This window comes from Mesoplodon mirus (assembly GCF_964341445.2).
Source record: "Mesoplodon mirus genome assembly, chromosome: 15".
In the NCBI taxonomy this organism is placed as follows: domain Eukaryota; kingdom Metazoa; phylum Chordata; class Mammalia; order Artiodactyla; family Ziphiidae; genus Mesoplodon; species Mesoplodon mirus.
Window position 1 is genome coordinate 70941758 of NC_138991.1, and position 18373 is coordinate 70960130.

General features: G+C 36.7%; 1 protein-coding gene across 4 annotated transcripts in view; it reads right to left on the bottom strand.

Moving 5' to 3' along the window:
- GPCPD1 (glycerophosphocholine phosphodiesterase 1) overlaps nucleotides 1–18373 on the bottom strand; it is a 61272-nt gene that overhangs the window by 10138 nt on the left and 32761 nt on the right. For all 4 annotated transcript variants that reach the window (XM_082600686.1, XM_082600687.1, XM_082600688.1 and 1 more), the window contains 8 exons: nucleotides 15163–15255; nucleotides 11231–11308; nucleotides 10488–10527; nucleotides 8766–8827; nucleotides 6286–6351; nucleotides 4902–5038; nucleotides 4296–4431; nucleotides 3483–3643 (listed from right to left, as the gene is read on the bottom strand). In XM_082600686.1, the coding sequence (XP_082456812.1) occupies nucleotides 3483–3643; nucleotides 4296–4431; nucleotides 4902–5038; nucleotides 6286–6351; nucleotides 8766–8827; nucleotides 10488–10527; nucleotides 11231–11308; nucleotides 15163–15255 (773 nt within the window). The remainder of the gene's footprint in view (nucleotides 1–3482; nucleotides 3644–4295; nucleotides 4432–4901; nucleotides 5039–6285; nucleotides 6352–8765; nucleotides 8828–10487; nucleotides 10528–11230; nucleotides 11309–15162; nucleotides 15256–18373) is intronic.

Consider the following 18373-nt stretch of genomic DNA (forward strand, 5'->3'; position numbering starts at 1 on the left):
TGTACCCATATTCCTGCTGTACTTCCAATGCCTGATCCACGGACGGATGCCTTGTCATGCTGAGCTAGAGATCTAGTGGGTCACAAAATCAGTTCAGAAAGTTAAGAAAAGCATTGAAATAGGTGTGAACCAGTGGCACAATCATTTAAAAAGCACACACATATAAATAAAATATTCAAGGGGCATTATCTTCTTAATTTAGTTTCAGGTACACACTTGTAGATATACATATCTATGCGTGCACTGGACCGCAATGTGAAATGCATTTCTAACTGGTTTGGGGATCAAAAGGTTTGTCACTGCCCTAAAGAAACTTATACACGTACCATAGGAGAGCTGGTCAACGATGTTTACAGCAAACACTGTAATAGCAAAAACCTGGCAACCACCTCAGTGTTCTCCAATAGTAGAATAAATTGTGGTAGAATCATAAAGCCACGAAGATGAATAAATTACAGCTAAACGTAACAAATGGATTGATTTTAAGAATATAACAAGTAGGAAAAGAGTACAAATAAAGCTTACAGCCATGAAAAACTAAATGTTATATTGTTTAGCGATAGATATAAGAATTTAAAAACTTTTAAAAGAGAGTGATTGCTTGCTTATCAGTTATATCTGAGGGAGGAGGTAGGGGCATAGAATTAGAGAGAACACAGGGGAGTTCAAATCTAATAATAATGTTCTTTAAATGTGGGTGTCTGTTACTGAATTTTTAAAAATAATTCGAGCAGACACAGTATAAAAAGAGGAAACATTGCTCAATTTACTCTACGAGGCAAGTATTATCCTCATGCCAAAATTAGACAACCATTTGATAAAGGTAAATTAAAGGCCACCTTACTCATTACTACAAATGCAGAAATTCCAAATATCAGCAAATCAAGCATAGCAGCTTATGAGATAATATATCACAAAACCATGATTAAATGTAAAATCTGTGTTAATGCCTTTGTAAAAGAGAACAAATTGGTTTTTGATAAACTAAAACACATCACAATGCTCCCACATGTAAAATGAAACAAAGGCTCTGAATCACTATCATTCAAACCTTCTATAGGTCTAAATTTGATGATGAAAAAATAATAGAATAAGCACCTTAAGTACCAAGAAATAGTTCCAAAAAAAATTAGGGCACAGGAATTCAGCTAGAGACAATGAAACGGATAGGTGTAAGGGACTGCTAGTTTGTTTTTTTTAATTTTTTTTTTGGTTGCACCTCGCGGCTTGTGGGATCTTAGCTTCCCGAACGAGGGACTGAACCCAGGCCCTCAGCAGTGAAAGCACAGAGTCCTAACCACAGACCGCCAGGGAATTCCCAGGACTGTTGGTTTTTACTGTTAGTCTCATAGAACTATCTGAAGTATATACACACACACACAACACACATATATGTAGTTCGTATATATAAGTGTGGTTGATTATATATACATATGTAGTTCTTTGACTAAAATTGAAAAAAGAAGAAAAAACTTCCAAGGATAATAAAGACTGACTTGACTCTAACACGGTCCACCTCTCCTCTCATCAGGTCTGAACAGGAGGCCAGTGCTGGGCTGCCTCCTCAACATCCTCCACATCCTCAACACAGTCCTGCCCTGGTGCCTGCTTGCACCTCTGCCTAAAACGCAAATCCTGTCAAAGCTGATTTAACCACCACCCCCGCCCAAATCCATCTCAATCCTTCCTCTTTAAAATTATTCTTGTTGACCCTGAGCCAGGAAGAACTCACTTTCTTTAGGGCCTTTTGTATCACTTAGTATCTTCCTGTTCTCCCTGCAAGGTCAGTGTTTGGCTACAACCAAGTAAGGCCCTTTAAGTGAAGGATCTAACTAAAATTTGTATACCCTACAACTGCCGTACCTGGTATAATCTCACAATATACTTTTCTTGCCTGAAAATATTTGCAATCATCCCTTCCTCCTCCTCAAAGAAAGAAATATTCCCCCCAAATTTGCTAAATAAAGCACTTCTGTCAAATTGTAATTTAAAAATTTTAATTTTCCTTTAATAAGTTGGAAACGTCTATTAAAAAGAGCTATGAATCATGCCACTTAAAGCAGTATTAACCAAACACTTTAAAAGGCAGGCATTATCCGGGTGGCAGTTTTAAAACCAGACTAATTCAGACAAAATAGTTGGGGTGGGGAAAAGCTTTATTAAGAAAGTGATATAACTTTATAGAACAAACAGTAATATAAACTAAATCCAACGACTATATTTTTTAAAGCAGGCCTGGTAACAATTTCATCACTTACTCTTTGTATGATGCTGCTCAAGTATTAGCAAGCCCACTAATCCCCTCAGCAGAACAAATGACGTTCCCTCTAACCCAAAATTTCTTTACACTGAGCAACCTCTTCATCTCTCTGAGATCTCAGACTTACATCCTAAACACCCAGGGAGTTTGCTTAAAAAGAAAAGATTAGTTCAACAAATATTTGAGCGTCTACATCTAACCTCTGGTGATACAGCAGTGAACAAAACAGGCAAAGTCTTGCCCTCATGGAGCTTCTGCTTGTGTGGGTGTGTTGAGGGTGGGGTAGGAAAGGAGGTTGGGGAGAAAATAAGTAAAATATAGTATGTATATGGATATATCAGGTGGTGGTAAATGTATGGAGAAAAGTCAGGAAGTGCACTGTGAGTAGAGGTTTTGATTTGAATTAGGGTATTCGGGGAAGGCCCTACTAAGAAGGTGACATTTTAGTCTTTCCTGAAATCTTTATCAGAAGAGAAACAGCAGGAGGCCAATTGGGGGCGGGGGTGAGGATCACCTCACATAGGGCCTTGTAAGGATGTGGGATTTTACACTAGGAGACACAGAATGGGGGGGAAGGTTAAGCAGTAACATGATCTGACTTCAGTTTTCAGTCCTGCCCGCCCCCATAATGGCCAGCAGGGTGCATGGGTGGACGCAGTCCCAGTGAGCAGTTGACTTTCATAATCCACCTGAGAAACGATGTGGCTTAGTGGAGACTGACAACAGTAAAGGATTCAGGATATATTTCGAAGACAGAATCAACAGGATTCTGATTTTGTCTGACTGGATTTGGGTAGGAGATAAAGAACAGAATCATGAACGACTCCAGGGATTCGGCCTCAGAAACTGGAAAGAAAGTTGTCATTTATACTGAAATCAGGAAGTCTATAGGAAGAATAGGCATTGATAGATGGATATAAAAGTTTAGAGGTCAGGGGAGAGGCTTGAGTTGGGGATATACAAAGGTAGGAAAAGGCACAGAACTGGATGAGATCACCAAGAAAGTTGGTGTAGACAGAGAAGAGGTCTAGGGTGGCCACCTTCACCTGCAATATGACTCAATACATCTGGGTTAGGGCCCAGTCATCTGAATTTTTATAAAAGCTTCCCAAGTGACTGTGGTATAACTTCAAAATTTGAAAAATTCCACTGACAAATGTTAAGATAATTCTACTACTTATTTTCTAACAATCCATGAAAATTTTTCATGAAAAACAAATACCTATCATAAATCAGACCATTAACTCCAAATTCCTTTAATTTCTTTCTGTTTTCAGGATCATTGGTATCATCACCCCAGCAGAATATGACCAGTCCCTTAGCTTTTGCCTCTTGAATATAGGACGGGTTTCTGAGAAGGTCTTCAGTATGTGCATTTATCCCCTAAAAGAAGAAAGATAAGTTACTCATGAAAGAGAAACTTATTATATGTATAAAATAGATAATAAGAACCTGCTGCAAAGCAGAATGGACAGGGAAAGAAAATGTTAGAATTTTTTTCTTACAATTTATGCGATCAAACAAGTTTACAATCTAACCATTTTATTTTTATTTATTTATTTTTTTGCAGTATGTGGGCCTCTCACTGTTGTGGCCTCTCCCGTTGCGGGGCACAGGCTCTGGATGCGCAGGCTCAACGGCCATGGCTCACGGGCCCAGCCGCTCCGCGGCATGTGGGATCCTCCCAGACCGAGGCACGAACCCGTGTCCCCTGCATCGGCAGGCGGACTCTCAACCACTGCGCCACCAGGGAAGCCCAACAATCTAACCATTTTAGATGATTCATAAAACCCACTCAGAAAACTAAACTACAAAACTTACTTAACCTAGGCCTGCAAGAAAATTTTTGTTGGTGGTGGTCATTTAACTGCTTTTCAGTCTGAGATTTAATATCCTCATTTTAAGTAGAGCTACCTGCTTATTATACATAGGTCAAAACTAACCAATTAGATGTTAAATTAATATATAACTTTATTGACTAATGCTCTAAAACATTTTTAAAAAACAAATATTAAAACATTCAACTATAGCTTACCAGTAGATTTTCAAACTGTGCAAAGCTCATTGCAATGGGGGTTGTCCGAGATCTGAGGTCCATGAGTTCAGGGTAAATATCAGATTTCCCCTGAGTCAAAAATAATATGGGATATTTGTTCTGCTTTTGCCGAACCCTAAAAAAGACAGTTTAAAAAATACTTTTCATTGGGGAGATAACCATAACATATTGTTTTGAAATTTTAGGAAATACTAAAAATATAAAGAAACAAAATTTTAAAAGCATACTCATTCCTGAGATATAACCACCATTAACGTGTATTGCCTTTTAGTCAAAAAAAAAAAGAAAATTTTAAATTATTCTATACAAGAGTTAAAATATTCTCAGAAATGGGCACAAAGAAATCCCTTGAGGGCTTACAATTTGGTAAGGAGGATATTATACATCTGTAAAATGAAACACAAGGCATGAGGTGCTATAACCCAGCGGGTGTGGAGGGCATCCCAGTAGAGAATATATACAATGGGACTGAGAAGACAAATCAAGGGTGAAGTCTGGGAACTTCCCCACCTCCAACTACAATCTTTGTGCCCTTAGTCCTAGCCACAGTCTAAGCGTATAGGAGAAAAAAACTGAATTACTCACATTGTGCAAATATCTGCATCAAATGAAGAAAATACTATTCTCCTCTTCCCAGAATTTTCTAAGACAGTTTTTAAAATTATATCCAAAAACAGATTCATGTCAAAATATGTTGATAAGTTACCATCCCATATTCCATCCTATATGGAAGAATAGGAAAACAAAAGTCATTAAATACCTTAGAATCACAGTGCTAGGAAAAATTCTTGAGAACATTTAGTCCAACTCTTATTTTACAGATGAGGAAAGCAAAGGCCTGTGTGAATTATTATCATAATTAGGTATAGAGACACTTATATACAAAGCAATTATAACATCAAAAGACTTTTGCTTTAATAAGGTTAACAAAATAAAAACTAAAACTCTGGAAATTTGAAATCTACCATGACTTTAAAATATCTCATTCTTTGAGTCTTAGGCATATCAAGTGCACTCAATAAGTAATAAAAATAATTTTCTAATTATAACTAAGATACCAAGAGCCCTGTTGATATCCAAATATTAAAAATTTTAAGTATTAGTCATTACAATAATTCTAAAAGTTCTGAAAACTAAAAATCACCTACTAGAAAAAGGATGGTTGTGCACTTACATATTATATGTTAGCCAGGACGAGCTTATCATAAATAGCTACATAGAAGACATGCTTTAAGGGCAGTTATAGATTATTCTGACCAGAACAAATACCAGGATTGCCCAATCATGATGCCTGGATTAACTACTTCCAATGTCCCCCCACCCCAATCATTTACACATATCCCCATCTGATACATCCAAGTTGTTTTCCTCGAATAGAAGACTGTTAAGTTTCAGGAAGGCAAGGCTTTATTCTGTTTTCTTCACTACTTAAGCACAGAACTCAGAAAATGCCTGGCCCACAGCAGCTTTTCAATAATTATTGAACAAAAGAATGACTAAATTTCAGAGTGATTTAAAACATGTCTGCAGAAATTTCTTTTCCTGATTAATTATTATTAGCTACTGCCACTTAACAGAAAACTGCTTAGGCACTTATTTAAGGTACATATTGAGACAGGGGGTTAAAAAAAACCCAAAAACTAATCAGAGTTATAAAGTTTTGACTGGCCAGAGTTCTCACTGTTCACTTTATAAGTGTGCCTAGAAACCATCCATATTAATGTGCACATGAGACACATGTAAATTAGAATTTCTACTATAATACATTCATCACTACTTTTAAGAACTTAAATATTAGTGTAAGTGTAAGATATGCTTTACTTCAAAGTTCCAACAAGCACTGTGCTTGCTGGAAGAAGCCACGATTTCAGTTTCATTTATTCCATTAAAACAAAGAGATAGGAATGAATGCATTTAAAGAAACGGGTGAGGGAGGAACGAAGAATGTGCCACATGGAAAATGACTTACCCTTTGTTGGCAGATCCATTTTATTTCTATGTTAAACCCTACATCTTCTGGCAAAGACTCTAAAACCTAGAGTTGTGTTTGTTGGTGGTAAATTTTGTTTCATTTTTGGTGAGATGAATGGTAGAATAAGAAGGAAAAAAGAAAAACGGATTAATTACAAAAAGCAAACTATAAGAAAACATATCACTAGTAAGGATAAAGTGTTTTGTGCCTTCAGCAAAAACCACTATCTTTTCTTATACTCAAACTGACAACCTGGTTGATGATTAAGTTGAATAAGAAAGTCAAAAGAAATTAAATAGCAAAGGCAATATCTGTGATAATCGATCACTACTAACCGCAAAGATGATCCTGACCTAAAATCCTTTTCACCATCACTACTGAACAGCTAAAGTGTGCAGTAATAAGATAGGCAGCCTCATGAATTTAAAAAGACATTTGTCATGTTTTCTGAATTGCATTCAGGTATGTCAGTCTACTTTACTAAGATATGGTTGTATGAAAAACCATGATTTCTAGCTTGTTGTGAAGGTGGTGATGAACATCACAGTGATAACCTCCTGGAAAGATGTTAACTCCAAATTAAACAGGCTCATAAATAAATAAGTCTATATCTATATAAATTAACAAATAATATAGTGTCAATATATCTAAATTATCTAGACACTTTGGACTTCCCTGGTGGCGCAGTGGTTAAGAATCCGCCTGCCAATGCTGGGGACACGGGTTCGAGTCCTGGTCTGGGAAGATCTCACATGCCACGGAGCAACTAAGCCTGTGCGCCACAACTACTGAGCCTGCGCTCTAGAGCCTGTGAGCCACAACTGAGGCCCATGCGTCTAGAGCCTGTGGTCTGCAACAAGAGAAGCCACTGCAATGAGAAGCCTGCGCATCGCAATGAAGAGTAGCCCCCGCTCGTCGCAACTAGAGAAAGCCCACGCGCAGCAACGAAGACCCAATGCAGCCAAAAATAAATAAAATTTATTAAAAAATAAAAACTAAATTATCTACACACTTTGCAATAACACCACTTGGGCAGCATAATTAGAAAATCCAATCTAAAATATGAAGCTTGGTTATTAACTTACAATCAGCCAGTTTGTTTAGTCAGTATTTCAAAGTGTAGAAATCACTTAGCACGTATAATATATATGGTATTTAATTTTATAATAGCAAATAAAAGAATGCTAACAGAGTAAGAACACAGCCTGGGACTCTGGTGACCTGGGATCTAGCCCCTGCTGCATGAAAAGTACAGTACCTAAAACAGGTTGTACTCAATCTCCTGAGGGGCTTTTTGACTTTGTTCTCCAATACGTTTAGCCTTATTTAGTTAACGTACCTGCCACAATTTTACTGGACTAATGCAAAATCAGAAAAATAAGGACAATAGTGTATATTACTGTTGAGATTGGTATACATCAAATTTGCAGAAGGATTCCCCTTTATACTAAGATTGTGTTTGGCCTTTCTTTGGATTTAAACTTTCTGATTAAATTACAGTGATGGCAAAGTGAATGAATAAATGTGTGTTTAACTTATTTGGCTAAACGAAAGTTGTCAAACCTTTGATAAACAATTTTTTAAAAGCCTGTTTTTCTGTTCTATGAAATCACAAGTCTAGAAATCATGGAATTTCTAAGAATCAAACGATTTCAGAATTTTGGACTAGAAGGAATGACTCAGCTGGGCTTCATAAATATCTGAAAATTTATACAAATCACACTCTAAATGCACTAAGACAATGCCTATTTTAGGGGCTCTCTTGCAGCATCCTTTTTGGAGGGTGAATAATCATGATAAACTGAAATTACCTATTTTTGCCTAAGAAGTCTATTGTACCTGACACATCACCAGAAAAAGACAGTGGAGAAAAGAAAAAATTAGGAAATGGAGCCAGCAAGAAAAGGAGACTCAGCATGACCAAAGAAGGTATCTGGTATCCACACAGGCTTGCCTGACGCTGTCAAAGGAATTTCTCTATGACTTGGGTCTAGTTTTTAAATGTTCATGCCAGTTTTTGTTACACATTTTCAGAGTGAATACTTGAAATCTGTATTTCATTTTAAGTAACCAGGGTACTTATTTTCTTTGGTTGGGGAATTTCTCTCTAAAAGCTAAGGACCAGCCTTACACATTGTAAAAATGCCTCTCCCATCGTCACACTCCCCAACCCCTTTTCTGTGCCCTTTCCTTCCTGTTTATATACAGAAATATGTGAATTTCCTATTCTTACCAAATTAACCCAGTGAGGTAGGAATTTTATTCATTTGAGCAAATAAGTTTCTCAAAAAAAAAAAAAAAAAGGCACCATAGGCACACTTCACAAGAATGTATCTTCTCTAAAAAGCATCAAACATAAGTTTACATTAATGTTGTCTTTTACACAGCCTTTTTAGTGCCCATTTAAAAGACCAAAATAAATTATTCAGATATAACAGAATAATGATAGCCTGCCCTAGTTTTCCTAAGGAACTTACCATCTTAAGAGAAGGAAATGGCTGATTTTCAGAAAAGGAATTTTCCTCCTCAACCACAGATTCTGAAAATTTAAATTACAAAAACTCAGTAGATAAATGCCATTTTATCACTAAGACCTTTTCCTAAATTCTGAAGGCAAAAAAAAAAAGATGAAGTAGTTATGAGATCCTTTCATATATAGTATTTTTGAAGGCTCCTGTATTTGTTAATTTTAACCATTAAAACCCCCATTTTCAAAATAAGCATCCTTTATGAAGACTGGTTTACAACATTTAGTAGGAACATCACAGTTTATGACCTCAACAGTGATTATTTTCTTATAAAAACTGTAATATAATTTTAAGAAAGGAGTCACAAGCAGTGATTTGTTATTTCTCAATGAAATTAAGGGCTGTGTAATCTTGTTAATACTTCTACTTGAGATATCAAGTTAGAAATTAAGAGAATCTATAGGTACCATTACCATTTAATCCAAAATTGATTATGTCTCAAGGCACACAAGAATTTTTTTCCAAAAGAGAAAAATTTTTATATCAAGATTAAAAAAAAAATCACCCAGGAACAAACAAAAAGCAAAACAAAAATGACAACAAAAATAACCAACCCTAGTGCATTACAAATTCAAAAACTAAATCATGTAAAATTTTCCAGTCAAATAAATTAAAGGTAAAATTGATTTTACTATTAATAGTTATGAACTATTTACAAGCTTGTAAAGTCATATTTATGCTCTGAGAATAATCTTTGGAGTTTTTGGCACCTCACTAATTTCTTCATAAAGACATTCCAACTATCCTGTTACCCTAACTGCAGATTAACATCTAATGAGTACCTACTATAACCAGAGTACAGTAAATGTTTCAGGGAATATAAAAACATTTCCCCCACCCTTGAGAGGTTTACATCCTGGTGGAAGAGACAGGACATACAGAAAAATAAAGGGTTAAAAAAAGGACACACCAAGGCTAAAATGAATGTCACAGACTATTAAATTCTGTGGAAGTAGAAAGTAAAGTGGAATTACAAAGGGATTTTGTGGGTAGGACAAGCTTTGAGGAAACTGAGGCACAGAGGGGTTAAATAAAGTAACCGAGGTCACAGTTGGTAAATGCTAGAGCTGGTTTCAAACTCCTGGCTCTGGAGCCAGATTCTATACTTGATACATTCTGTACTTTGTAATGCTTAAGAATGTCTGGAAAGAGGGACCTCCCTGGTGGCACAGTGGTTAAGACTCCGTGCTCCCAATGCAGGGGGCCCAGGTTCGATCCCTGGTCAGGGAACTAGATCCCACATGCATGCTGCAACTAATAGTTCGCATGCCACACTAAGGAGCCTGCGTGCCACAACTAAGGAGCCCACCTGCTACAACTTAGGAGCCCACATGCCACAACTAAGGAGCCAGCGAGCTGCAACTAAGGAGCCCACCAGCTGCAACTAAGACCCAAATTAATTAATTAAAAAAAAAAAAGAATGGATAGGTACAAAATTATAAAGAATTTTTGATCATCAAGCTAAGAAAATTCATAAAAGTGAAAAATCATGCTTACTATACATGACATGTATGCATTTGACAATTAATACATATAAAGCCTTCATGTCTATAAAATTACATTTATATAACCCAGTATTATATTAAGGTCACCAAGAGTAAGTTAAAATGGATAAGGAAATTCATAATGCTAATTATGAAATGAAAACAGTGTTTTCACATTGGTACATACCTTTCAGTTCTTTAGATTTTAGTGCAGTCACATGAGTGAGCTAGAAAACACACACACACACACACACACAAAATGTAATCAGAAGAAAAGGCCTTAGTTTATGAAGATATGGTTAATAGAACTATAACTTGAAAAGCTAGCAAGTTAGGAGAAATTATAAAATGTAGAATCATCAGTTTAGTAAGAATAACCACTTACCACTGTACTTATTTTATATTTACATACATATGCATAAGATCATGATCAAATACCCAAGTAGGGGAGAATATAAAAATTATTAGGTTAGGAAACTGTTTATACTCAATCAACCAATAATTTAGGTATCTAATGAGAATAAGAAGAGGGATCATGTAAAATTACATAGTAAAATACAGGAGGATCTTAGATAGCATAGTTATAAAAATCAACAATAGCATAGAAGGCCAAGTATAAAATAAAAAAGAGCTAAAGCAGACCAGAGACAACCTAATATTATGGCTAGCCCCTATGGCCTATAAAGACTTATAGCCTATCTCCTTCAAAAAAAGCAAAAAAAAAAAAGATGGGGTCCATAGAAACTGTTAAAGAAGATGGATGAGCACGAACCCATTCTTCCTAACAGAACAGAAAACCAAAGCACAGACTCAGTACATGCTGTATATATCTAGTCATCCCCATGCACAAAGAGAACATTACTATATACAAACAAGTACAAATAGTCCTAAAACTAAAATATAATTTACATTTTACACTATTATTACTACCTTTAACAACTGGAGTTGGTCAAAGGTTAATTCTTTTACTGGAATTTCAAATAATTCAACTGGATCAGCATCAAATTTCTAAAAGAGAGAGAGAAAATTGGGCCCCACGTTATTACTGAATGTTTACTCTAAACTGGCCTAACATCTCAATTTACTGATGAGAATAACAGTTTGGTGGCCACAGTGAGCCCACGAAGGGGAGCCCTTGCTACCAAACACCACCTCCCAGCTCTTAAGTTCTGGCTTTTGTTTTTAATGTAGGTGGGAGTGCCTGGAAGAAAACAGCTGGGAAGAAGCTGTAGCAGTAAAGACACACTGAGAACCAAGCCACAAGTCAGTCATTTCCCCTATTTCCTGTCATGCTGTATACATTTTATTTGACATATATCCATGCTACATGACTAGGAAATCAACAGGCATGCAGGATCTAAGTAAGGATTAGTTTCTATCAGTAAGTCTCTAAACCTTTTAGACTGAAGTTTGATTAAAAATAGCCACAGAAATCAACTGTCATGAAAAAATCGTCTGGTTAGCTGTAAGTAGTAATATTTAATAGGAACCCTAATCTATTATAAATGCTTTCCCAAGGAGCAAATCTGTTTTATTAGATTTTAATATCATATCAAATGTCACACTGTTCAGGCACTTCTATCTTAAGAAAATGAGTGAATGTACCACCAATAAATCATCAATCCAACAAATATATTAAAATCCGTTACATTTATATTCATTCATGTATATATAGTATGAGGCTATATACGTGTAAATTTCTTCTGGAAGGACACCCAAGAAACTATTAAGAGAAGGGAGTACCACCAAGGAGAAAAAGTAAAGGAAGATTTACTTTTCATTTCATAATCTTCTGAACTATTTATAATTTTACAAATGAACATAAATTGGTTTTCTAAGGAAAATACCAACTTAAAAATTAATACTAAAAAATATATAATTCATTGCTTTCATTCCGCAATTAACTGAACCAGGTTCAACTTAAGAGCAGGACAAAGTCTGGTGAAAACTGGGGATCAGCTATACTCTTCAATTAGCCCTCATGGATTTTTAGAAATTACAGCTAGAGACATTAATCTCAATCTTGGTTAGTGAGTTCCTTCACCACTCCATTCCTTCTCATTTTGCTTTGAATTAACATTTCCCCACAGCAAAAACAACCTGCCCCAATTCTATTAAGTAATTCTACTTCTGTCAGCTAAATAGGTGCATCTCGGGAATTCCCGGGAGGTCCAGTGGTTAGGACTCAGTGCTCTCCACTGCCAAGGGCCCAGGTTGAATCCCTGGTCGGGGAACTAAGATCCCACAAGCCACACAGTGTGGCCCCCCAAAAATAAATAAATTTAAACAAACAAATAAATAAATTTAAACAAATAGGCACATCACCTTCCTTCCTTCTCCTAATACCCTTTCACAGAAAGGGAAGGGTCCTTTTCTATAAATGATAATAATCCAAACTGATATGACTGTTTAGAATCCACTAGCAGGCAGAGCTAGGTGCCTTCTCATAGGTGCCTTGCATACTACACCATGCAGCGTCTGGTACATGTTAGCAAATCAAACTTTATTTATCTTGAAGTATACTTAATTTACAATATTGTGTTACTTTCAGGTGTACAGAAAAGTGATTCAGATATACCTTTTATATATGTGTGTGTATATATATAAGTAATTATATATCTATTCCTTTTCAGATTCTTTTCCATTACAGGTTATAAGATATTGAATACTGTTCCCTATGCTGTACAATAATAGGACCTTGTTGTTTATCTATTTTATATATAGTAGTTTGTATCTGCTAATTCCAAACTCTTGATTTATACCTCAACCACCCCTTTTCCCCTTTGGTAACCATAACTTTGTTTTTTAAGTCTGTTTCTGTTTTGGAAATAAGTTCATTTGTGTCATATTTTAGATTATACATGTAAATGATATCAGATGGTATTTGTCTTTATTTTTCTAACTTACTTCAATTAGTATGATAATCTCAAGGTCCATTCAAGTCACTATAAATGGCATTATTTTATTCTTTTTTATGACTGAGTAGTATTCCATTGTATGTGTGCATATCTTTACACATTCATCTGTATCCATTCATCTGTCAATGGACATTTAGCCATGTCTTGGCTATTGTGCAGAGTGCTACAATGAACACTGGGGTGCATGTATTTTTTCGAATTATAGTTTTCTCCAGAAATCCCAGGAGTGGGATTGCAGGAGCATATAGTAACTCAATTTTTTAGTTTTTTGAGGAACCTCCATACTGGCTGCACCAATTTACTTCCCACCAACAGTTTAGGAAGGTTCCCTTTTCTCCATACTCTCTCCAGCATTTATTATTTTTAGACTTTTTGATGATGGCCATTCTGATTGGTGTGAGGTGATAACCTCATTGCAGTTTTGATTTGCATTTCTCTAACAATTAGAGATACTGAGCATCTTTTCATGTGCCTGTTGGCCATCTGTATATCTTCTTTGGAGAAATGTCTATTTAGCTCTTCTGCCCACTTTTTGATCGGGATGTTTGTTTTTTTGATATTAAGCTGTATGAGCTCTTTGTATATTCTGGAAATTAATCCCTTGTCAGTAGCATCATTTGCAAGTATTTTCTCCCAGTCAGTAGGTTGTCTTTTTGTTTTGTTTATGGTTTCCTTTGCTGTGCAAGAGCTTTAAAGTTTAATTAGGTCCCATTTGTTTGTTTTTATTTCCATTACTCTAGGACATAGATCCAAAAAAATATTGCTGCAATTTATGTCAAACATTCTGCCTATGCTTTCCTCTAAGAGTTTTATAGTATCTGGTCTTACATTTAGGTCTTTAATCCAATTTGAGTTTATTCTTATATATGGTGTTAGAGAATGTTCTAATCCATTTTCCCACATGTAGCTGAGTTTTCCCAGCCTTAACTTTAGATCAACACAATGGAAAATGCTACCCAACACAGTTCTAAAGAAAATGCCAAAGAAAAGGGTTTTAAAGGACCCTCCTAGTTTAAGTCCCTGAGAAATCACTTGGTTAACTTGTATACTGAAGTCCAGATACTATATAATTATTACAGTTATTTCTGTACAACAGTAATTATAATTTTAAAGAAATTATATGCTTTTTCAAATCTCCTTCTGGACTTTCTCCTCTGTCATGCCCTCTTTTCCATTCTCACCGTCTCTACTCCAGTTCAGGCTTGTCTTAAGTTTTGGCCCACATTTCCATCCCCCTTGTCTCTAGTCTCTGTCCTCTTAAGTTGTCCTTACATCAGGTATCAAAACATTCATCTGAAAGTTTACTTCTAAACATTTCCCTACTTGGCTCAAAAGTCTTTCAAAAGAAGTCCCTAGCTCCTAAGTCTAAACCCCTGAGGCTCTCCACTCTCTGGCTCCGAAGCACTTCTCCAATTTTATTTTTCACTATGGCTCTTCCCACTAGTCAAATCATATAAGCCTATTAACTTGAGAAAAAGCTTGAAGCAAAAATAGAAAGGAGCCTGACAACAAACACTCTGATAGCTTCCTTTCCTACCTCAACAGAGGGACAGTGGCAGAATGATACAGAAATCACGTGTAATATCCTTTTTGTTAAATAACATAAAAAAAGGAAAATTCAGCCATACAGAGAAAATACTCTAGAAAATTAATTCCTGACTCCTCCCTCTGTCTTGATGTTGTAGGAAGGAGCTTGAGAGAGGAAAGAATTGGCAGTAAATCCCTAAGAAAATGAACTAACCAACTCTACTAAATAAATAATTAAATATATAGTCATCCATCAGTATCTGCAGGGGATTGGTTCCAGGACTCCTCACAGATACCAAAATCTACAGATGCTCATGTCCCTTATGTAAAATGGCATAGTATGTGTATACAAAGCTTCCTAGTTTTAAAACCTATTGTCTAACTGTAAGAGTTTAAAATAAAGGAATTTCTACATACCTTTTTCATAGTCAAGCAACAGGTCAGATCATGATACACTACAGGCACAAAATCTTTTGAAAGATGTACATCAAATTCTACAAAGGCTGCACCCTGACAGAAATAAAAGAAACAAGTATTTGAAAAATATTATCTGGCCCACGATACATCTAAAACTGTAAGAACATGAGAAATTTATTGTTCACCATAAAATTACAGACTTGTACACACAAAACTTCATGAATTATTTAATGCTGTACTTCAAGCTTTTCCTAAAAGGTAATTTCTTCTTTTAAAACAATTATAATTTCTTTTTTGCAATAGCACAGCAATTTTTTCCTGGCAAAAAAAATGGGTTCTGATCCTACTCGAACACACCCTGGGGCCCTTCTGTGGCAGTGGACAGCCTCCACCAGTGTCACCTCTGCTACTGCTATTAGCAGAAATGGCACCTGGGGCATGGCTACCTCACACCTCACTGCCCTTACACACCTCAGATGGACAGGGGAACCTCAACGGGGAGGTGGGAACAAGAATAAGCTTCAGTCTCTTAGCTCTGTTCCTTGGTGCACTTGAGTAGTACACTTTACAACCTTTCTTAATAAAACCTCAATAATCAGATTAAAGAGGAAACGATAACTTCTGCTGAAAAGAAAGAGAAAGCAAAATGGGCAACAAGAATGATGCACATGCCAAATTTCCTAATAGAAGCCTAAACAGAAGAAAGGTGGACACAAGTTCGACTTAAGTCAGATCCATCATGACATATGAATTAATCCAAATAAGGCTGAGAACATAAACTGACATACAAATTTGTGCATTCACTAAAAGAAAGCCAGCTGGGATCAAAGAATACAAGGTTTGAGGATTCTGTATGTGTCTGTGGCCCAGAGAAGTGCTGTATAAGAATGGATGGACACATTTCCATCCCTTACTCTAGGCTTTAGGTCAAGGAAGATGCTCAACTTTTCAGTACATATGGATCAGAGACTAGAACCAAAGGAGCCTACTTCCTCAATGACTTCTGAAGCAGGAAATAAGCTTAGCTCCTTCTATTGTCAACAAGACAATGACACAAATCATTTTTACCAAAGAGAACAAACCCTATGTCCCCTAAATAGTTGCAATGATTAAAAGAAATTACAGCTTTCCAGTTTAAAAGTTTAATTTTACATGATCACCATCCTTTAGAAAGATAAATTTACTAAGAGGTAAAACTTGATCTAAAAATTCATGTGTAAGGGACTTCCCTGGCAATCCAGTGGTTAAGACTCCGCACTTCCATTGCAGGGGTGCAGGTTCAATCCCTGGTCAGGGAACTAATCCCGCATGCCGTGCAGCGCAGCCAAGAGTTAAAAAAAAGGAAAAAACTCATGTGTGAGCAAGCTTTAAGAAATAAGCCAATAATAACCAGAATCTCTTCAAAGATGTCTTTAACATTAAATCAAACTGGCCTTTCATAACTAACATAAGATCCATAAGAGTACAAAGGGTTTCAACAGAAGAAAAGGGCTTAATGAAATCCTCTCTCAAAAAGCAGAGACCCTAGGGCTTCCCTGGTGGCTCAGTGGTTGACAGTCCGCCTGCCGATGCAGGGGACACGGGTTCGTGCCCCGGTCTGGGAAGATCCCACATGCCGCGGAGCGGCTAGGCCCGTGAGCCATGGCCACTGGGCCTGTGTGTCCGGAGCCTGTGCTCCGCAACGGGAGAGGCCACAACAGTGAGAGGCCCGCGTACCACAAAAAACAAACAAACAAACAAACAAACAAAAAAGCAGAGATCCTAAAAATTCTTTATCAGGGATCTTCATGTGTTGACAGCTAATAAAGCTACGCTTAGATTACTTAGCTACAATGAACTAAAACTGGTTCCAAATAATGACCTACAGCACAACATACTCACCGATTTAATATCTTTTCAATACAAAGATAGAACTATCCACTATTAACATTTTTAAACATTAAAATAATTATGATAATCAAATATGTCATGAAATACAAAATGCATCATTATTTTATATACCACTAAGAGGGAGAAAAAACAATGCTAATCAAACCATGACAAGCTAAAACAGCTGTAAAACTAACCCAATTTTATAGATATTAAAATATGAAAAAAGTATGTTTTAGAATAGATGTTTGCTCATATAAGTGATAAAGTTAAACATATGACAAATCAAATTTATTTGGTGAACTATTTTAAAAAAGGCTAAGTTTAAGGCATGTGGAGGACACTGGAAAAAAACCAAAATAAAATGAGATGTTCCTCCATTTTCCCCTTAGTTTAACTTGAGAACATGAGGCTTAACTTGAGGTATAGTGGAATGTGGGGGGAAATAACGCAGGTTCTTGATTAAAAATGTCAAGTTTCAGGTGCTGAAAAAACTAAAAGCTAAAAAAAAAAAAAAGGACTATCTCTGAATAATTATATAAAAGGAGTTAAGAAATTCAACATAATCAAGTTGGTATACAGGATGCAAACTGACAGACTTCAAAGAGTGTTACATAAAATCACTATCAGGGCTTCCCTGGTGGCGCAGTGGTTGAGGGTCCGCCTGCCGATACAGGGGACACAGGTTCATGCCCCGGTCCAGGAAGATCCCACATGCCGCGGAGCGGCTGGGCCCATAAGCCATGGCTGTTGAGCCTGTGCATCCGGAGCCTGTGCTCCGCAACAGGAGAGGCCACAACAGTGAGAGGCCCGCATACCGCAGGAAAAAAAAAAAAATCACTATCAAATCCTTCTGTAAACATTATTTCCAAAGTGAGTATCTAAATGAGCATAGTAATTCAACTGATGAAATGCAGTGCTTAATGGGGAATGTTTTTCATGCCTCAAACACTTAAAATGTTATCTCAAAAAAAAGGATGCTTAAAAAACAAACAAATGGGACAGAATTAAACTTAAAAGCTTTTGCACAGCAAAGCAAACCGTCAACGAAACAAAAAGAGAACCTACTGAATGGGAGAAAATATTTGCACGTGATTATGACTCATAAGGAATTAATATCCAACATATATAAAAAGCTTATGCAACTCAACATCAAAAAAACAAACTACCGGGCTTCCCTGGTGGTGCAGTGGTTGGGAGTCCGCCTGCCGATGCAGGGGACGTGGGTTCATGCCCCAGTCTGGGAGGATCCCGCATGCCATGGAGCAGCTGGCCCCGTGGGCCATGGGCGCTGAGCCTGTGCGTCCGGAGTCTGTGCTCCGTGATGGGAGAGGCCACGGCG